Source organism: Cibotium barometz, chromosome 66 (assembly GCF_041138505.1).
Source record: "Cibotium barometz isolate CiBa-2024 chromosome 66, ASM4113850v1, whole genome shotgun sequence".
Lineage (NCBI taxonomy): Eukaryota > Viridiplantae > Streptophyta > Polypodiopsida > Cyatheales > Cibotiaceae > Cibotium > Cibotium barometz.
Window position 1 is genome coordinate 3,232,610 of NC_141111.1, and position 22,339 is coordinate 3,254,948.

Below are 22,339 nucleotides of genomic sequence, written 5' to 3' on the forward strand. Positions count from 1 at the left end.
CTCCATCAGAGTCTGAAGCTATGTCGAAGGCGGAGAGAATGCGGAGAGTCCTGCAAGAACCGAGCTGCGCACAAAGGGCGGAGGGGGAAGGCCGAAGGCAAAAAAAAAAAACCCCAGGGGACGAAAAAACAGAAAGAAGGGGAAGGGGGGATAAGGCAGCGAAGACAAAAAAACCCGCCCGGGGGGGGGGGGGGGGGGGGGGGGGGGGGGGGGCGGAAGCAGCGTGAAAAAAGGGGGGGGGGGGGGGGGAGAGAGGGCGACGGCTGGCAGAGGGGGGGCGGGGTGCTGATGAAGGGAGGTGGGGCACGAAGGAGAGGAGCAGGGGGCGGGTGCGGTGGGGCGCACAAGAAAGCCAGGCGGAGGAGGGGGGGGAAGCTTGCGTGAGGGCAGGCGGGAGGGGGAGCAGACGCGTGGGTGGGAAGGGGGGGAGGGCGCGCAGGCAGCAGCGCGAGCAGGGGGGGGAGCGTGAGCTTCAGCGAGCACCTGGGAGAGAGCTTCTTGTGAATGCCCAGTTCTTAACATGTGCTCATTTCTTTACGTCTGGGGTGTATTGGTTAATCCTTTGAGCATCTCAATCTTGGATGTGGCCAATTGCAACCTCGCGTAGGAGACCCTCACATGTTGTGTGGCATTCACCAATCGTTCTGAGGCATGGTGCCGGTAGGGGGTCTGGCGGTGGATCGGCTGGTGGATGGAAATGTGACCATGGCAGAGGTGTGTAAGATTGTGGTGAGCTGAGAGATTGGAGTGTCGGTAGAGATGGTCGGAGTACGTGGAGTCCCCGTCATGGTGAAAGTGAATCTAGGTGTAGTGGGAGATGGGTGGTGGTGGTGGTGAGGATGGTCCGGAAAAGCTGAGGCTGAAGGAGAGAGAGGCATGGTCGGCTCCAAGGGGGCAGGTGGGAATGGTGAAGGCATGTATGGACGTGGGTAAAGCTGGAGATGCCATCAGCAGGTAATCCACTGTACTCGAACCCCCACCATGTGGGAAGCATGTGAGAGCTCCGGAAGAAGGCCAACAGTACATCCCGTTGAAGATGGCTAAGCCATGTGTGGTCCCAAGCACATGAAACTCTCTCCCTAATGCTACAATGTCCCCTCTGTCCTGTGATGCCCACTCAATGCCAATCTCCTCCGAGTCTGTCTCCTGCATGGTCGGCTCCCCCTGGTCATATACAGATGCCTACTCACTCTAAGTCCTGGCGTTGAAGTCCAGAACTCAATGATGTCTGCATGGAGGGGATAAAACTGCTCTCCCTCCTCCAGAGTAGCATATGAGGACTTCCTAGGTGGGAAGTAACATATTGGAATGTGTATACATCTCTCCATTGTGACATGCAACCTCACCCACATAAAGCGTGCCTCTCTGTCCCTGCAGACTATGGTGACCATAGACTGAAGGTGTGTCCTGAATAGCATCGCCAATCCACAAGACCCACGTACCCCATCGTATGTGCGTGTCTCCTCTCGATAGGCAAATGCCCACTCATAGCCAGAAAATGTGTGGTAGCCCTCTCTCCAAGCTCTGGTGGGTCTCTCTCTGGTGTAAAGAAGATGATGTCCCTCTCTGTAAAAACTTCCCTTAGTCCCCCAATGTCCGACCAAAGTATCCTAATGCAGTTCCAAACTGCCAGCTCCAGGTGTGGTCCCACAGAACCACCGCCCCTATTTGGGACGCCGCTTTGTGATGATGACTAGCCCATCCCTGCATACTGCCCACTTCCCTGCCTTGTGGGCCTCATGCACCTTGGGCATGTTCGCTCGTCTATCTTGGGTTTGGGTAAGATCGTCCCCTAGGTATATCTTCTCCCCTCGAAGAGCTGTCCGTGTGTCCATGAAGGCCTCTCGGCTAGCAAGGTCCGGGAATTTCAAGATGAGGGGGCACTCCCGTGAGTGTCCCATTCCACACGTCATGTGTACACATAAGGGGTGCCTTCCACTTTGAGTTTCTTGCATGGGGTTACAGCATCAACCTTGGGGGATTCCACCTCCTTTAGTCCCGTCACCCTCACATAAAGAGCCTTTAGTCCTGTCACCCTCACATGAAGAGCACGGAACTTCCTCCTCTTCTCCTCTTCCAAGATATCATGTATAATGGGGGTGGGGGTGGGGTGTTTTCTTACCACTTCTGTACATTCTTTCTCTAATTCTTGCTTAACCACTGCGGCCCACCCTTTCTCCATCTTCTTTGTGGCCACTAAACCTTCCTGCAATTTATTTTTCAGGCTTTCAACCTCCCAGGCAAGAGAGGGACCCTTCTTCTTTCATATGTGCTTTGCATACATGTAACTCCTCCTTGGGGTCTTCAACTTGTGCTTTCCACTTCCCCATTTCCAAAAATATCAGGAAGATACGTCCCTGAAAGTTATCAGGGGCTTTCAACCCATCTTTCGCACATCCGCCTAAGGGGTCTTTCTCAGGCTTCTCCGAGCTAGCAAGCACATGTTTCTCCATCTTGTTAATGATTGTATTAAGTTCTGAATGCAGGGCAATCTCTTCGTCTTGATGCAAGCGAAAGAGAGAGAAGATTATGTTGCTGCCTTGAGGGGCTGAGCAAGGGTGGGTGGGAAAAAGGAGGCGGAGGGTCGCGGCACAGCCTGAACAGGGTGCGGCGGGATGCACACAGCGCGTCGAGATGCGCAGAGCGCGTGGGCGGCAGCGCACACAGTGGCGCAAGCAGAGCAGAGTGGCACAGCTGGAGCAGGGTGTGGAGGGATGCGCGCAGCGCACGGGCGGTGGCAGACAGAGCAGCTGCGCAGGCAGAGCACGGCAGCATGGCCAGAGCAGGGTGGAGCAGCTATGCAGCCAGAACAGGGCAGCGCGGACACAGCAGTGCAGCCAGAACAGGGCACCAATGAGCGAGCAGAGGGTAGAGCTGGGGGTGGTGGGTTTGGGGGGGGGAGGCTAACGCCTTGTGAGAGAGAGAGAGAGAGAGAGAGACAATGATGATGATGATGATGATCATATATTATCGTCCATAAAGGCCAGATATGGCCCAAACCAAAACTGCGGTACGAAATCCTGATCTGTGAGATTCGATTAATTGTGTGTTAGTGAGAAACTATCTGGTGCTCATGTGCTGTGAGACGTTCCTGTGTGGGCACTGAATACAAGTGTACTCCCATGAAAGGGGTTGCCATGTAATCAAGTGTCTGTTCTGACGCTAGCAAGCAGGTCTCATTGGTCAGCAATAAAAGCTGAGCGGCATTGTCCGCCCTGGCTGTGAAAGGAAAGCCGCAATCAAGAAGAGACTGGCTGTGAAAGGAAAGCCGCAATCGAGAAGATACTGGCTGTGAAAGGAAAGCCACGATCGAGAAGAGATCTGTGAAGAGCTGTGGAAATCTGGCTCAGAAAGAAAGATTGTACAATAAACATCTACAAAAGACCCAAAGAGTCTACGAGACTAAGAAGGAGTACACGTGATTCAAGAAAAACTGGATGGTAGAAGCATGAGAAAAGAAACATCTACCAAAGAAAAAATGGCCCCAAGTACTACATGGATCCATGTATACAATGAAGAGAATCAAAGCTCATCAAATGTCCTCCTCCTGAATGGTGTACAGTGCAGCAATGTCCACCTCCTGTGGCAGTACACCTCTATGGCGTCTGAGGATGTCCTAGATCTATGGTTGGTGGATGGAGGGTCTAGATCTCTTAGGATGGGGACGTACATGACTCCTTGGGTACGTTGAGAGAGAGAGAGACGGTTATTAATGTCTATGGGAGGCCAAAATGGCCCATGAGACCAAAAAAGTACTCTATGTATAGACTATATAAGAGATGCCACTAAATAATATTGCAATAAAGAAATGAGAATTGTGCATCCAAGAAAAGCACTGCGAAGTACTAATTGGATTTGGTCATATGCTCCTGTGCAAAGGCCGCAAGCTCAAGTGCACTATGTCAAAGGAATATGATAATAGAGCTGGTGAAGAACTCATTTTTTGAGGGTCTAGAGGATGAAACCCTCCATGTGTCCATGATCCTTGTCTGCCTGGCTTGACTCTCTATGATCTCCTCAGGGTTATGTATGTGTGGCTCCAGAAATCTTGGGTCAACGGGATGTTGCGAGTCTCAAGACAAGTCCAATGTGGGTGTAGCTAAGCCTGAGCTCTGATTGAGTGGTTTTGTGGGCTGGTGTCATCTGTTTCCCTTGATCTCTTTTGACCAATCCTTGAAAAGAAGGAGTGTTTGGCTGGTGTCTTCCAGCCTATGCTTCTCCTTCAAGAGTTACTCTGCATGCATATGAACCGTGTGCAAGAAGAGAGCCACACATCTCTCAACCTCATACTTGATGACTCTATGTAAAGGACTGAACCTCTCCCCATGTTCCTCTTATCTCATGTGGAGCTCCCTGCACTCCCTTGTGAGTCTACATGCAACCCTCAGTGCATGAGACAAGTGAACCCCTAAGTACCCTAGCATTTTGGCAAACCTGTGCTCTGGCAACATAAGAAAGTGATCTCATTATAGGGTCTAGATGGGAGCACGTGAGGTTGAACCCCCTCAAGATTCTCTTTCGCTCAGGGAGATCAGTATGGCTGCCTATGATTGTGTGTATTGGTATCCGCTGTCCCCCCTTCTACTCTTTTCGGCTGGCAACATGTGCCATGTCTACTAAGGTCTACACAGGTCAAAAGGCTGTGGTATTATCTGAGATATTGTTCTATATTTGTTAGTATACCATGTATCACTGTTGCTAATTTGCAGTTTAGTCTTATTTTGCAATGGTGTGCCATACTTCAAAAGGGAAACAATACAACAACAGATTTTGGTTACAAAGTACAACACGACCAAGAATACAAGTTATTTTACCTTGGCTTGAGAGATGTACCCACAAGTGCCTTCCGATATTGCCTCTGTGCATAAAGCTAAAGACATTACTTTAATTTAGTACATGAAACAAATAAAGACAGTATATATTCACATGTAATGTCCTTTAAAGACATAGTATATTCACATAGTAATGTCCTTTAAAGTCCTTTGGCAGGTATGTTAAAAACACCAGAAACTTTGCATGGCTAGCTAATAAGACCTTTGATTCCTTGACCTTTAGATTGAATAAGTGACATTCCTATCAAGGATATATAATAACCACCTGAGAGTCTGCACGACTAGCTCGAGGAGATCTTTTGAGTGGTTTTCCCAAACTCTCGTCTTGCTGTGCAAAGTCATTGGTTTTACGGACCTCTCTTAAACAAGATAAAAACTTTCATGTACCTCAATTTTGAAACATTTCTCACTCACCCCTTGTGTTAATCCGTGCACCAATGCCCTGTTTAGTTTCCTGTTGTCGCTTTGAAACAAGGGGATTTTGCCAAAACAATTAAAATCATTTCAACATCGCTAGTGTTGACTTAGTCATACTAAGCACAATTGGCAATCATATTAAAGTAAGTTATGAGCATTGAAATATTACCTGTATAGAAGTGCCAAGGCCAAAACAACTTCATCATCTCGAATCCAAGCCAATACTTCCACTGCAGGGTCATGAACTAAAATCCTCTCAACAATTTGTATCTGCAATTTGACCCAAATGCTTCGCCCTTGAGGCTTTAAAAGAAAATTGAAGCTTGTCAACAATTTCCTTATTTTACCTTCATAATTTTGAAACCTATTCATTGAAGCAAGGAACCATTGCATATGCCATGGTCCTTTCACATCAATAGCTTGCACACAGTTTGCAACCTTGATAACCTTGACAATTGGTCATATTCTATTTGCTCCATTACCCAGATGTACCAAGCAATCACTAGTTACACCTAGCCCGCAACCAAGTAATTGAGATTTTTTACAACAGCAGCATGAATTAGGATCATCACTAAAGAAAATGGCATTGGCATGTTTTACCTCATCATTTTACAAATGATGTATTCAGGGAGCAAGCAGAGAGTTGTATGTAGCTGGATGTTACATTTTTCTATCAACGCGTTCCATTTCTCCCATGTACCCAAGATTTTGAGTTCAGTTTAGGTCAAGTAAAGATTTTGAGTTCAGTTTAGGTCAAGTAACTTGTTTACAGACTTCTACCTTCCTCCGTTCCTCTCCTCTCTTTTGCTTTCCTCTCCATTCTTTGTTCTCCTCCTTCCGTGCCCCATGCTCGAGTCATCCTTGTTGGCACGGCGATTCCCCATTTCAGTCCCCTAAAAGTGCTGTTTATCCACATTTCCCATGACTACACCACTAATACTTCGAACTATGTTTTCCTCACCAACAAAAAGCCCCTGTTTCCTCAAACTTGGCGAACACTAAAGGAGCATCCAATCTTGGGATGGCTCCTCCTACAACAATCCCAACCAAGGCCCCTAAATTCTATTTATTGGCTGTGTCAACCAGCAATCTCTTCGAATAAGCACGAGCACGTCCTTTAGGAAATAAAATGCCTCTCAAATGCATTTTCCCTTCGAACATCATAGATCAAAGAACTCTCATTCACCTAATTTGACACGTGTGTCATCTGAGATGGATCTCAACTCCACCAGGCTCTTCTCATATTGTTGGTACACTGCCTTGTTATTATACACAAATGTTCAATCTTCTCACAGGATTTGACAGTTAAGGCAGAAAGAAGGGGAGGGAGGGGCAACATTTGGAGTGTGGGTTCCGCCGGCGGGGGAGGGGGGGGGGGGTGGGTGGGTTATGGTGGGGGGTCTGGGTTTTGCGTGCGGGGCAGCGCTTGCATTGTGCATCAAATATATAGCATGCGGAGAGGTGTCAAATACAGGGCAGTATCTAGCAGCAGCTCTGAGACGCAAGACCTGTTGTTCTGAATCCCTTTCATAAGTCCTTTTCTTTTGAAAAGCATTATCATTATTAAGTATTCAAAGACCATCAAAAAGACAACAAATTCGATCTATGCCTTCGGCCAGAAAAATCTAAGCCTAATTTCTTCTTTCAGAATTTGACCAATGTACTTACGATCATAGCAGCGCATATCTCCAGGCCATCCAAAACGGTCGCAGACACCTTCGCCTAAAGCAGCTGTTGAAGAGGGAAACAGTCAGGGAATATAGCTGCCCTTATACTCAAAGTTGTTTCAAAAAACAAGACACAAGTAAGATAGTGCGCAGTGGCAAAATATAACCTGCTGCTTCCATAGATGTGAAGCCATGTTTCTTCATCATCACGCATGCTCTATCACAGCTTACACGGAATGATATTGATTTACAGTCCACCTTGTTATCCTTAATCATTGCGGTGCTGAGCAAAGATTTGCCTTTTTCGGGTGAAATTTCATTTGTGTGACTTTTCCACTTCCAAAATAGATCTAAAGGGAGTTTCCAATCAGCCTGCAGAAGGAAAATAATCACTACACTCAAGTGCTTGATTAGATTATCATAATTTCTTGAAATGATAAAAAAGGAATTCATTGTCTTGATGCACTTTATCTCTGCTTACCAATCCTGATAATTCTTTTAGGTAGATTACTGCAGCATCTCTCTCAAAAGGAAGACCCTGTAGAAATTTGGAAATGCATAATTCTAAGCTCCAATATTTGAATTCATGAACCTCAATGTGTTAAGTGCCTTTTAAATCATTAGTCTTGAACTTTCTATCTGATACTCTACAACTCAATTCTTGATACACTTGTATGTGTGTCTAGACATATGCAATTTCCCAAGTAAAACAGGATAACCTGAAAATTTCCAACAAAAGCATATACATTATCAGCAGAGCGCAACTTGAGAACTTCCTGAGAAAAAAATATGGACCACAAATTGTGAATATCAAATCATGTAACAGTAAGACCTTTCAAATCAAAGTAAATAAGCCAAAAAATCCTTACCGTTGGTTCTGATAATGTTGAGAAAACCACCCCTCCAAGAATCAAGGAATCACATATTATATCAGTATGTTCCAATTTTTGCAGCTGCTACAAATGAGAGAAAAGTTATTGCACATTGACTTGAACACATCTATTGTTGGAGTCTTTATGTGTGTATCCATCATGTATGTGTACCCCTGTTTGTGTCTGTATGTGAGAAGCCCTTGTATGTGTGTGTGAACACTCACATATGTGTGTTTCCATTGTGTATGCGTACCCCTCTTTGTGTCTATATGTGAACAGCCCTTGCATGTGTGTGTGAACACTCACTTATGTGAGTAAGTGAGTACGTGTGCGTGAAAAACCTCTTATAGCTGTTTATGTGTGAATGTGATAAGCAGTGATGTCATAGGCTTAGCCATGTGTCGTTGCCCCATGCATGTGATGTGTCAAAAGATAAAGCTTCTAAGCCTATAAAAGCATGTACTTGATGTAAGGTTCATTATCAATCAACAGCATCATTGAGTCATGCAAATCACTGTCTCTCTCTCCCTTTTGAGTTTATTACATCTCTCTCTCTCTCTCTCTCTCTCTCTCTCTCTCTCTCTCTCTTCATCGATGTGATCCTTACACGTCACCGATGCACGATGGAGGCCTCTTCTTCTCAGCCTCTCTTCACTGTTTCAGATCTTGCGGCCACCCTCTCCTGCCTGATGATGGATCTCGAAACTGAAGCAACCGCCACTAAGAAGATTCTCCACCTAGCGCACACGGCAACTATGAAGACTCTCATAGACCTAGCTGAATACTTCCTCCGTTCATGCCTATGGCCTAATGCAATGAAGCACCTTTGGTGTGTGCTCAACCTGAGAAATGGAAAAAAATGAGACGCACACCCATGCATCTCCTCAAGGTTGTTTCCATACGGCGTACGACGGCTTATCGTACGGAATATGGTACAGTACCATATGGATTTTTTCGGAAACAAAAATAATTATTTTCCCAAAAAAAAAATTTCAAAAATCAAATTTTTCCCGAAAAAAAAAAATTTTTTGGGAGGTAATGGTCTTTTTGCTTATCTATGGCTGTTTGAGCTTCCTCTGTACTATGATGCTTCCCTCCTTTCTAAAATACTCCATATCTGGACTTGGAAATACCTAAGTTTATAAGTATTTTTTTAAAACACCGTATTTTATCGTACGATAAGACATTTTTTTATATCGTACCATATTTTCCCGTACGGTATCGTACCTGACAACTATGCATCTCCTTCACACTCATCCTTTGGTTCTAAAGAAGCCTCCCGCTCAGACTACTCCTCCAATTATGAAGAAGCCTCCTCCTCGGATTGTTCCTCCGGTTATGAAGAAGCCCCCTCCTCGGATTGCTCCTCCAAGATCCTTGGACAATCCTTCGCGATGTGCTCGGTCGAGTCACACTCGAAACACTGACCGTTCGCTTGGTTCGGAACTCCTCCTGGAGGAGTCATGTCTACGACTCTTCTCCACTAGAACTATTGCTATGCTCCATGGCCTGAGAAGCACCATCTTCAAGAATCTCCTTGCCCTCTTTCTGTTGGACTTCAGCAAAGTTCCAGACTTGGAACTCTCCCGCATCTTGAGGGTCATAGCAAGACAAAATTATGTCCAAAAGATCACACCACCGATATGCACGAACATCTATGTGCAAGGATGGTTTCAAACCATCCACAAAGCGCTCAACTTGATCTAACTGTCAAATGGTACTCGAGATCATGAGCAGAAGCTTCTAGAAACGTGCATGGTAGTCTTGCTCACCTTGCTTCTGGGCAAAGTGCTCCCATTGCCGCTTTACAAAGCTGACGATAATAGTCGCAGCAATAAACTGCTTCAAGACCGCCTTGCGGCAATCACCCCAACAAGTAGCAGAGTGGTGCCGAAGGTGGTCTTCCCACCAATAGAGGGTGGCACCTGTCAAAGCCATATGCACCAAATGGAGCTGAAAACATCAAAAACACCTGTTGCCACCAACATGGCAGCCATCTCGCCGGCCCAATTGGTGACGACTTCTCCATCCATCTTCCCGTTGAACTTGGGAGGCTTTAGAAGCTTCAATAACTGAGTTCGTTCCTCATGAGGCATGGACAAAGAACTCGGCAATCCAGTAGTACCCTGACATCAAGCTCGCAAACGGAAAATATCCAATGAATCCGATGGAAGGACTCCACAAAGGAGACCGTTGGTGTGACGCAAACGGCATCTCTCATGCTAACTACGTGCAAGTGTAGAATGATGACTGCCAGACCAAGAGTGTGAGAGTGTGTGCACAAGCGGAAGCAAATAAACATGAGAGAGAGAAAGATTGCAAGCAAGAACAAGACCTTTACTAACTTGAGGTTACAGAGTACAAGAGCCAGCAAATAGGGCACTATTGGATGATACAATGAATAAAAGCATACAAAAGAGATGCAATATTTTAACACCCCCTCTGCATCTTGAAGTGTGCAAAAAGTCAAAAAAAAACTGATGACGAAGGTGCGACCATGACACCTCAGCATGGCCAGTACTGAGTACACCTCGGAAAATGCACATGTCAGCTTGTTTTCTTCACAAAACATAATGCCACTGTAAAGAGCAAAAGAAAATCTACTTGGCTCCAAACTCCAGGTAGAACTGTGAACACATTACATCTAATAACCTCAAACAAATGAACATGGAACACATCCTGTCCATAGTCTCTCCTAACCAATAGTTCTGGAACTCATCCGAACCATGAAGGAAACTTGGTTGATCCTAGAACTCATCCGGACCATCAAGTGAACTTGTTTGTCTTTATACTTGGAACTCTGACACACGGGTCCCATGCTCCAGATTTAATATAAGAGAGCTTATGAAAGCCCCCTCTCCCGCCAACAAGCCGTTTCTGGAAGACAGCACGCGGGGGGGTGCCCTTAGGATTAGAGCAGGACACCAGTCATGTTCTCTCCACTCTGTAAGGCCTTGGGAGAGCTAGGGTTATCACTAGATGAGTCTGTGTCAGTGTCCTGTGACTTGTCTTTGCCCTTTTTTGAAGACTTGCCCTTGTCCTTGGCTTTGCCTTTGTCCTTTGACTGACAATCCTTTGACAGGTGGCCTTTCTTCCCACACTTGTAACACTGACTCCGAACTTTCTTCTGCACCGTCGCGAGTGCCTGATCAGGTCCAATAGACGATAAAACTTTCAATTTCCCCTGTGAAACTAGGATGGATTCCTCTTCCAAGAGGAGAGTACACAGATCAACAAACTCGAGGGAACGTGTTGTGATCTGAACCCTCAAAGTTCAGGAAACCATGTCATAATCTGCAGGAAGCCTGATGAGGAGGAGAGCAGCAACTGAGAAGAGGTAAAGGCAGTACCCATTGCCACTAATTGGTCATGGATTACCTTAACCTTCATCACAAACGACTGCATGGAAGTCCTTGCGGTAAACTCTAGAGAAAAGAGCTGACCCAATAGGTTGACAGATCGCATTGTAGAGTCCCATGCATATAGATCTGTCAGCTTTCTCCAAATAGAAGCAGCACAATCCAATGTTTGCACGGTGGGGGAGACCTCTCGTGAGATGGCTCGTACAAGTGCAGAGTGAGCTTTTGAGTCTTGATTCTCCCAAGCTGAAAGTTCTGCAAGAAAGGCATCCTCCTGGTCCTGAGTCGACTTCCTAGAGCTGGTAGGGCGTTCGGGCTTTCGTTCGTGGCCCTGAACAATCTCCCAGAGTCCCTTGTGTGTGAACCAGACCTTCATCTGTAGCTTCCAGTGATCATAGTTTGAACCGCTGAGCTTGTCCTCCTTGTTCGTGCAGGGGGGACCCATGTCTGCCTCAAAGAAGCTATGTCTCAAACAACCTCTGTAGCTAAGCAATCCATGTGCTCTCTCAAGCACCTTTCCACAAGATCCAACTAGGAACTAGTAGCCCCCTCTGAAGACTTTGTGAAGTCCAACACTAAGGAAAGTAGATGATTATGATGATTGGCTACCACATGTTTATATGAACCAATGCTATTGGTCGCTTTGTTTTACTTTGTCGGCCAAGTGTCACACGTGCAAGTCATTCCGACACAAACATGCTTAATGCAAACGCATTGTTGATTGCACAATCTCCCACCTTCCAAGCTTGTACTCTATTAATCTGAACTTTGGCCATATTAACCCTAGCATGAGAGTCCAGCCAATCCACATGTGTGAACCCTAGTCTGGATAACCATCAAAACTCTATGAGCATCTCTCATGGCCATGGATTATGTCTAAGTTGGTGACAATCCCATTAGGTGGAGTTCCCATATTAATAAATAGTAAAATTAAGTGCCATTAATTTGTCATGACCCAAGCTCTATTAATCTGAACTCTGGCATAGCCATGGATTATGTCTAAGTTGGTGACAATCCCATTTCGTGAAGGAGTTTCCATATTGATAAACAAGAAAATTAAGTGCCATTAAGCTATCATGCCCCAAGCTCTAAACATTGGACATCACAATTTTGGCTTCCTTTACAGCATCAGACGTCACAACCCGAAAGAGAAGAAAAGGTCCACTTCCCCATCCATTCTGTGCTCCTTAGGAGTCTAGACAACTACAATATGATGATTCTCCATACCTTGGATCAAACAAGAGTACCCAAACTTGATTTTATGCTTGCCCCCAAGCTTGTTGAAAAGCTATTTGCTATGTAGTAGTTCCATACATTCATTTTCCTCTAGAGTGGAGTAGCTCATGTATTATTTTTCTTCACATCTAAGCATCTATATTCTCGGTTACTTCTTTTGCTCTGAACGGCTAATACACTTCTCCATTGCAAGCATTGGGCTTAAATCAATTTTTCTCATCAACCTTCAGATTTTGCATGATTGAGGCTTTGGGTGTCACATGCACTCTACACTATAGTGCATGGTGACAAGATGGCTCATCATCAGTGCATCGTTATACAGCTGGAGGACCCTTTAGGATATGATTTTGCCGTACGTCGTGGCCCCATTTGTCACGTGCATCCCGCACTTGGATGCCACGTGGACATATCAATACAGAAGGTGCAGGACCTGGGATGGTGAACTGGTCCCATGTGAGCCCGGTCCGAGACGAGTCAGCCAAGGATCCATCTCAGTTGTCCGAAGGTCAGGTGTGCACTGTCCTGCACATCAAACAGTGCCAGTCCGCGCTGTGTGTCTCCCTTTGGAATGATGTCAGTGATTCTGTGTATCTGGTATGGTACCGGATGCCAGATCACTGAGTAGTTAGTTAGGGTTTGCGTTTAGAACAAGGGGCCAGCCCATACGGGTCTTTGTGTGGGCATGGGGATAGTGTGGAACCACCCCCATGAGGGCCACGAAGGCCCTAGCTGAACCCACCAACCATGGAGGGGCTGTAGGACAGCCCTAGGGGCAAGCTAAACGCACTGCATTTCAGGAGATACAGCCTTTGTGTGGCTGTAGGGCAGGTATGGGGCAGCCCATTCAGGCTGCCCAGCCCTCAAGAGGTTTGCAAAAGCACTGTCCAGCCACCCAAAAGCACGCGCATGATGCCCAGCCAGTTAGGAAAAAAACACAGCATTTTATGTGATTTATTTCAGCATTAAATGCTGAAAACTCAGTCGTGGGAGTATTTTATGCTGGCCACCTGGTTAGAACTCGCCGACTGCTCTAGATGGAGTAGTATAAATAGGAGAGTCCATAATCCCAATTGTTCATCTCATTTCTCACCAAGAGCTCAAGCATAAAGAGGCTAGACAAGCCAAGAAGGTGCTAAGCAAAGGGGTGAAGGACTGCAGGTCAAGGGCAGGGAATTTCTAGCCAAGAAAGGTCAAGGATTTCTGTATTTTCTTTCAGATTTACATCATTCTAATAAAGCAAATACACCATCCGTGGTGGGGGCCCTACAGAGGGTATTTGGGACCCAATACTGTGTCCTCTCCATCTCTCTCTCTCTCTCTCCCTCTCTTCACTGCTGTCGTGCTGCGCTCATCGCCCAAGTCAATCTCTCACTCTCTCTCTCTCTCTCTCTCTCTCTCTTCGCTGCGGCTGGTGCCGCCCCCCTTTCCCACCCGCCCTCTCTCTGCGCGCTTTCTCTCTCTCTCTCCCTCTCTTCGCTGCTGCTGGTGCCGCCCCCCTTTCCCACTCACCCTTGCTCAAGCCCCCAAGGCAACAACATAACTCTCTCTCTCTCTCTCTCTCTCTCTCTCTCTCTCTCTCTGTGCGCGCCTTCTCTCTCTCTCTCCCTCTCTTCGCTGCTGCTGCTAGTGCCGCTCGCCTCCACCACCCGCCCTTGCTCAGGCCCCCAAGGCAGCAACATAACTCTCCCTCTCTCTCTCTCTCTTTCCCGTTCCCCATCTCTCCTGCTGCTCACATACGCACCTGTGCACCTATTGCCCACCTACGCACCTTAGTTGTAGGGTAGGGTTGTAACCCACCTCCAAGCAGGTAAGGGCTTGCACCTCATGGGGGTGGGGTTCGTGAAGAGCAACCTCTCAAACAGTCCAGCAGTTTGACATGGCCAGCAAGAAAACCTTCTCCGAAACCCTTATCTCCCCTCCTACCAAACCCAATGAAAAACCATCACCATGGGAGCGGTACCTCCTGAGCATGATTCAACATCTTCAGCAAACAAATTCAGCCTTGCAAAATGAACTACATCAGACAAAACAACATCTTTCAACCCTGGAGAAACAGATTAAGGAACAACAACACGAAAAAGAAAACAGGGAGAAAATCACACAGGTAAATTTACTTGATCCACAGCCTAAAGAAATTCTCATTAAAGAAGTAATATCACATATTAATGAAGAGAACGAGCAGCAATGGATTGCAAAAGAAATTAGGGTGGGTGGTTTGTCAGAGGGTTGGGAACAGGTGGAGGTATTGGAGGACGAGGAGATTGCGAATGATACTTATGTCCCGGAATGCGAGATTCTACAAAGAAAGCTGTGCAGAGCTATCCCTTTCATCGACATTGGAGATCCCTCAGTGGCAATCAAAGGAAAACATGTGATTTTGAGGTACGCAGATATGAAAGACAAAATTAAAGTCATGAAGCAAACAAGGTCACTTAAGGGAACGAAGGTGTGGATGGCGGATGAACTCATAGCCACACAACTAAAAAACAAGAAACAAGAACTCAATAAAGTATACGAAGCAAGGAAACAAGGAAAATGGGTAGTCTACCGTAGAGGTAGAGCTGTTATTGCAGATTTCAGGACAACCAAACATGGTAGTAATGAAGAGTAGCTGCTAGAGAAATCCTTCATGTTATCTAGGATTCTCCTACGGTCATGTAGGGAATTTGGTCATGTAGGGAATTTGAACTATTTTTAGTTTTATCTCTATTTTCATTTTGTTGCCCCCGAAGTGGAATGTAATCACATGGATGTATCTGATTAGTCCTATAGGTCAGATGTGGCCTCTAAAGGACGTTAATATAGTTTTCTCTCTCTCTCTCTCTCTCTCTCTCTCTCTCTCTCTCTCTCAGTATTCTCTGGAGGCACCCTCTCTCACTCTCACACGGACAGAGATTACCAGACTCATCCGTCAGGATTTAGTTCAGCTGGACATTAGGAGGACATGGATACAGCCGACTGAGGAGCTGGGCACGAAGATGGCTTTCTACAGAGAGCATTTTCTTCAGCTCACAGCAGATGGTTTTGTGATCAGACCCAGTTACATGGATGTACACTTGTCTCATGCAGTACGATGCGCTATTGGTCAGATTCGCACATCCTCACACCAGCTTGAGATTGAGATTGGCCGATATAGAGGTATACCAGCTGAGGCCAGGATATGCCGAGTATGCCATGGGGAGCCAGAGACAGAGCTGCATTATATATGCCATTGTACTGCATACTATGAGATACGTGGTCGTTTCCACTGTTTATTCAGAGAGGGTTTTGGACCACTTTCCAGAGTCATGGGGTACCAGGACCAGAGGTGTTTGGGATTGTTCTTGCTGGAGCTGCGGAGACATAGAGATAGCCTGCTTAGGCGCACAGAGAGCTAGACTCAGAGGCACATTACAGATTTCTTTAGTCCAGCCATCACTGCGCCAGATGGACCACAGCAGCAGCAGGACATGGATACCGCCCACACCAGGGGTACACTGATTGATCGTGCGACTGAGCTTGGGTGGTTCAGACGCCCACGACTACGGAGGAGGGCATCCCAGCATAGACGGAGGTTGCAGCGGCAGATTCGGATTATTCTTGCGAGGCATGCCGGACACCCAGTCAGGATGTTGACCACAGAGGATATTGAGGAGATCCGCCAGTGTCCGATGCGGCACATATTATGAGATGGAGGCACCTCCATAGTGTACCCCTCCGTCCCACATGATATTGTATCCCCTCACTATATTCCACTCACCTCCATAGCGTACCCTCCCCTCACTATATTCCAGTTCCAGTTTCATTTTCTAGGTGCCAGTAGTATCATCTTTATTTTTCATTTTCTGGGTTTTTTTATCCAGACATTGTATCAGATCCACCATGATGTAACTTTTGGTCTCATAGGTCATTATGGCCTTTTGAAGACGTTAATATAACATTTCATTTCATTTCTCTCTCTCTCTCTCTCTCTCTCTCTCTCTCTCTCTCTCTCTCTCTCTCTCTCTCTATTTTTCTGCACATCTTCATTCAGTTTTGTGCATTAATTCCGTCGTGAAAAGAGTGCTGATTTTTGAGCATTGAAGTTACCGATTCTTCTCCGAAGCTTCCACATGTTACAGTGGTATCAGAGCCTACTTCAAGTGCAAAGATTCAGCAAAGAAACCAGAATTTTTTCTCGCTCGTGTGGTTGGTTTTCAAACGCAGGTGGACTACCCTCTCCTGTCCCTCGAAGGATGGTTGGTTTTCAGCCTCCGGAAGCCTCCGGACGTCTCCCACACAGATAGTGGATGGTCAGATTGCGTTCCGGAAAGGAAGTGCATTTTCCTACTATGGCGAGCTTCGACGACAAGAGAGACCAAGAACCATGGGACCAGAGTGCACCGGGCAGCCCAGCTAGGGCACCAGGCTTGAGTGTTACAGACATGTTCCAGCAAATGATGTGAGCAATCGCAGAACAGACAACCAAGTTGGACGAGCAGAAGGCGTAGATCTTGACTCTGGAAGAGCGAACCCGTTCTCCAGCATCGCGTTTTCCATCTCCTCCTCCCTCTCCTTCCGTATCCCAGATTCCAGATCCTCGACACAAGGACCCTCTCGCGGGGTCACAGCCGCAATCGAGCTCTTTGCTTGAGTTGCAGATGCGTGCATTGGAGATCCAACAACGAGAAGACGAAGCCATGCGACACGTGGAACACGAGCGTTACCTCAAAGCTTTGGACACCAAATTGACACCAGCGGCGCCCTCAAATCATTTTCCCGAGAAAAAGAACTTCAGTAAGTATAATGGTAAACTCGACCCCACAACTCTCTATTCACGGTTGCATCAATTTGAAGCTTACTTTGCCGCAGTTAGAAAGACAGATACTGACAGAGTGATCTTAGCCAGTTGGTACTTGAAAGGTGAGGCCATTCCTTGGTGGACTCAGTGGGCTCATGCCCACACCAGAGTAGGTATGGCAGCTTATGTGGGACGAGTTTGTCCGCGACCTTAAGGAGCGGTTTCTACCGCCCCACTACCTTGAGCGACTCGAAGACGAGTTCAGGGGAGCGCGTCAGAATGCACAACCAGTCCTTCAGTTTGCCAATAGAATTTCGACTTTATGTCTGCAATTAGGCTTATCTGATACGGACAAGAAAGGGCAGTTTTTGTATGGCCTTGATACGCAAATCCAATGGGAGGTGCGTATGTTTAGGCTAGCCACCTTTGAAGACGCACTCTCGCTTGCGCAGAGTGCAGAAATGAAACATAATGGTGGCAAGCCCAAGACTTCCCAGCCGGCTTCTCCCAGGGCTACCGCCTCGGGGGGCAAAGGCCAGAACCAGACGAGGTCTTTCCCAAGACAAAGCCCGGGAGCCTCTGGCTCCAAGAACTCGAACAATACATCTAAGCTTACTCCAGACCAAAAAGCGGAGGCAGGCAAGACAGGTGGCAAGTTGAGTGCTAAGGAGCTTTCTCAGTACAAGAAGGAGGGTAGATGTTTCTTTTGTCATACAAAAGGACATACTTCTCAGGATTGTCCTAAGAAGCCTCCAAAGCCCGCCGCCGCTGCCTCCACAACTTCCATGGTGAGCTCAGCTCCCACACAGACCCCAGCGGCTACCCCTAGTTCTTCAAACCCCGGTGCTTCAGAAGCAATTATTAGCCGGGAGCTCGAAGATAAGCAGAAGGACGCCCATGACCTGGAGTATGAGCGCAACGAATTGCTCAAGTCCTTTGGCTACATAGGGGGCCAGAGAGTCGTTGTCTTGTTTGACAGCGGCAGCACGGAGGATGTGGTCACGGAACAGGCCGCTAGGCGTGCCTGGTTCGACCTGACTTCGGTGGACAAACAGGTTGAGGGTTGTAGCACAGGCATGACAACGGGCGTCAAGTATGAAGCTCTAGGTGCTAAGTTAGTTATTAAGGACATAGAATTTGTGCGTGATTTTATGGTTGCCCCTCTTGTAGGAGCAGACATAATTTTGGGCATTCAGTGGTTTCACAAGTTTCTTCCTGATGTCAAGTGCGACAAGCACACGTTCCAGATCAATCGGAATGTGTCAAATGTCCAGTGACCATTAAGTGTGAGCCAGGAATTCCGAACTTTCCGCTCATAAGCCACTTGCAAGCTAAGCGAGCAGTCAGGAAAGGCGCACAGTGTGCGATGATTTACATCCAGACAGCCCAGACGGTGGCCAGTGCTTCCGAGAAGTACTCGGTTCTCCATGAAAAGTTCCAGAAGATTTTTCTTTGGGACAGCCTCCCTCCCTAGCTCCCCCCATCCAGACCGGAGGACCACAAGATTGACCTCCTCCCAGGCTCGGAATCCCCGAGCAAGTTTCCGTATCACCTTTCCAAGGAAAAGCAATGGAATCGGAGTTGGACTGCCAACTCCAAGAATTGTTGCAATCTGGCTTCATCCGCCCCAGCGTGTCGCCATTTGCAGCACCGATTTTATTTGTCAAGAAGAAAGATGGGTCTTCCCGTTTGTGTGTCGATTATCATGCACTCAACAAGCTGACTATACATAATTAGTGCTGAAGGCATTCGACTTGATCCGGCTAAAGTGACCGCGATTGTCAACTGGAAAATACCTCAGACAGCCTATGACATTAGATCATTTGTGGGTATATGCCAGGCATATTCCACCCACATCGACAAGTTTTCTGACCTCTCGACAGATCTCACCGATCTGCTAAAGGAAGTGAAGACAAGAAGGTAAAAGATTCGAATGACTCCACGAGCGTTGGAGGCATTCAAGAACCTCAAGGTGACTTTATCAGAAGCGCCTTGTTTAGCACTTGCCTCGTGGGACGAACCATTTCAGGTGATCACCGATGCGAGTAACATCGCAATTGGAGGTGTATTGCAACAGAATGATCATCCAATAGCTTACATGTCTCGTAAGTTACTGCCCGCAGAGAAAAACTACTCAGTCTATGATCGTGAACTCCTAGCAATTATACAGGCCTTGAAACATTGGAAACATTTTCTGTATGGCCGTGCTTTGAGGTTCGCACTGACCATCAGGCATTACGCTGGATTTAGACAATGCCAAGTGCACAATGGAGTGATCGACAACACCGCTAGAGTCAAATATTCCAGCAATTCGGTGGTATGATTGAGTACCTTCCAGGAAAGGCCAATCCAGTGGCCGATGCTTTGAGCAGGAAGAGACAGGTGACTACGATTCAGACCACTAGACTTGATCTTGTTGGTACAAGACTTGATGACATAAAGCACACGTACGCGGATTCCGAGGAATTCGATACACAGTGGGAACAGGCATTGGATGCCACAGGACCATGCCACTTTCTGATACGCGATGGTTGGCTTTTCTACAAAGGCCGACTGTGGACTACGCCTTCTTCGGGTGCGTCACAAAATTCAGCCCTTCTCGGACCCCGTGGAGATGATCAAAATCTCCTCCCAGCTTACAAGTCCATGATATAGCAAACCTCGCACTTCAGTGAGGAGTCAACAGGAGCCCTGCTGCAGACACCGACGCCTTCAATCTACCCACTTATGACTTCGAGCTAACCCCACTTCTCAAATTTTCTGGCCAAGGAACGGGTGTAAGACAAAATTCTGGCAAGAGGATGAACGACAATTTGGTGATTTTGGCACGCGATGCCGCCTTCTCAGCAACAAGAACAGCGTTGCACAGGCAGACAGCAATGTAGGCGAACATACGATCCTCGCTTTCTCTCCAGAAAAAAGATGCGAAAGGAAAACCGGGATACCTCTGCAATGAGGGCAAATTGTAAACCTGGAGAACACGAAGCCCAGTACCTCGCCATTGTCGTGGGCGTGCCATCCAATCATCTAGCCTCAGCAATATATATTCAGAATACTAATTCAGTATGCATTAATTAAATGCAACTTTACAAAACAAAGGTTATGAACCTTTGCCTGAATCATAGGCCAGGACCCTCTCTCTTGCCTCTAGGACCCAACTGAAAATTATGAACCTTTGCTTGAATCATAGGCTAGGACCCTCTCTCTTGCCTCTAGGAGCTAATCGAAGGTTATGAACCTTTGCCTGGATCATAGGCCAGGACCCTCTCTCTTGCCTCTAGGAGCTAATCAAAGGTTATGAACCTTTGCCTGAATCATAGGCCAGGACTCTCTCTCTTGCCTCTAGGAGCTAGAATCTGCCCTCACAGGGCTGCCTCGCACCTCCTATCGTCACCATCCTAACATAAAGATGGTGATCAAGAGAGAGAGAGAGAGAGAGGGGGGGGGGGAGGACATGTCCTCAGTTCAAGACATACGTACATAGAACATAGAAGATGTATGTAGATAGAACATAGAAGATGTATGTAGATAGAGGTGGAAGGTTTGCAACGCATCACCTATAGAGAGACAAAGAAGGTGGCCATTACTGTGATAGGAAGAGACGTAGAAGGTGTGCAAAACATAGAACAAAGAGGGAGGGTTATAATTGAAGACACCATGTAAGGTAGAAAGGGCAACTTAGACAGCATGGAGGACACATGTGAAAGAAAGAGAGAAGCCATATCTAACGTTCTAGATTTCTGAGAAAAACTACTAAAAAGGGAATAAAGGGTAAACCCTTTGAGAAAAATAAATTCCGTAACCTGTTTTCGATTAATTAATAGAAAAAGAGCATGTAAGGGACATATTCACATTCCGTCGCGTATCGCTACCATTTTAGAGCTGTCGAATCTAAAAAAAGTAACTTAAGAGCGGCCAATAAAGTTTTTCGACGTGTCTTTTTTCACGGGTAAACTAGCTAGGAAAGTAAACTAGGGAGTTTAGTTTACTTTTTTCCTAGTTTACCTCCAAGTCGAGCATAGCCCAAAAATTTTCACAAATCTCAAAATCCAAAAAGTTTACATTTGGTAGGTGTAACTAGGAATCGAGCTCGAGACCCCAAGCTTAAAGAGTAAAGTTTACATTTGGTAGGTGTAACCAGGAATCGAGCTCGAGACCCCAAGGTTAAAGAGCAAAGCTCTAACTAATTCACTATTACCACCACGTTGTCAACCCTCTTTTTTTTATTAACAAATCCTAGTTTAAATTGTAGGCCACTAGTTTACTTCCCCAGTTTACTTTTCTAACTAGTTTTCTCTATCTAACCCTCTCCCTAGTTTACTTTCATCGAAAAAAAGATGCCGAAAAAGTTTACCTATTTGCTTTTCCCAAGGGTTTAGACCAATGGTTATCAATCTTAATGCTAAGACCCACTTCTAGTAAGCAAAACAAAGGAACACATAGACATTGGCATCTAGTTCATAGCCCGCCGCCCAACCATAGAGCCAACCAGGCTCACTCCTCCTAAGCATGGAGGTTTAGAAGCATCCAAAACATGGCTCCCCAGTGTTCCATACCACATCACTATGGTGTACGGCTCTAGTGTATGCTTGCATCGGCCTCGAGTCTAGGTCTAAAAAGCTTAAAAGTCACTTATATACGCCTCCTATAAACTAAGAGCCATAATTAGCCCACACCTCTAACACCAAGCAAGCATTCATCAAGCAAGAATGAATTCAATAGAACTCAAGGAAGCATTCATCAAACAAGAATGAATTCAATAGAATTCAAGGAAGCATTCATCAAGCAAGAATGAATTCAATAGAATTCAAGGAAGCATTCATCAAACAAGAATGAATTCAATAGAATTCAAGGAAGCATTCATCAAGCAAGAATGAATTCAATAGAGCTCAAGGAAGCATTCATCAAACAAGAATGAATTCAATAGAATTCAAGGAAGCATTCATCAAGCAAGAATGAATTCAATAAAACACAAGCAAGAGAATGGGGAGAAGAGGAAAGACAACTCACAAGTATTCTATTGCAAAGGGAATATTTTTTATACACCCCTTCCAAGAAAGATGGTTACAATTAAGAATGTATCCAAAACAACATTTAGGACTTTATATGGACATTTGGAGTTCAAGGCTAGCTACTATAACATTTTAGGCCATTTTTTGGGAAGTTTGTAGTGGTTCTTACAATATATTCTAATCTA

At 46.2% G+C, this 22,339-nt stretch overlaps 1 protein-coding gene across 7 annotated transcripts in view; it reads right to left on the bottom strand.

Annotated features, from left to right (window-relative positions):
* LOC147602683 (uncharacterized) overlaps positions 1-20,222 on the bottom strand; it is a 64,007-nt gene extending 43,785 nt beyond the window's left edge. For 2 of the 7 annotated variants that reach the window (XM_086797512.1, XM_086797509.1), the window contains exons 1-10: positions 20,088-20,220; positions 7,786-7,869; positions 7,636-7,692; positions 7,398-7,454; positions 7,084-7,288; positions 6,918-6,980; positions 5,419-5,479; positions 5,247-5,295; positions 5,098-5,160; positions 4,815-4,858 (exon numbers count right to left, since the gene is read on the bottom strand). In XM_086797512.1, coding sequence (XP_086653638.1) covers positions 4,815-4,858; positions 5,098-5,160; positions 5,247-5,295; positions 5,419-5,479; positions 6,918-6,980; positions 7,084-7,288; positions 7,398-7,454; positions 7,636-7,692; positions 7,786-7,869; positions 20,088-20,144 — 740 coding nt within the window. In that variant the 5' untranslated portion in view covers positions 20,145-20,220. Of the gene's footprint in view, positions 1-4,814; positions 4,871-5,097; positions 5,161-5,246; positions 5,296-5,418; positions 5,480-6,917; positions 6,981-7,083; positions 7,289-7,397; positions 7,455-7,635; positions 7,693-7,785; positions 7,870-20,087 lie in introns of all 7 variants that reach the window. The other 5 variants (XM_086797511.1, XM_086797507.1, XM_086797510.1 and 2 more) reach the window with 4 other exon arrangements.
* Positions 20,223-22,339: the final 2,117 nt, after the last annotated feature.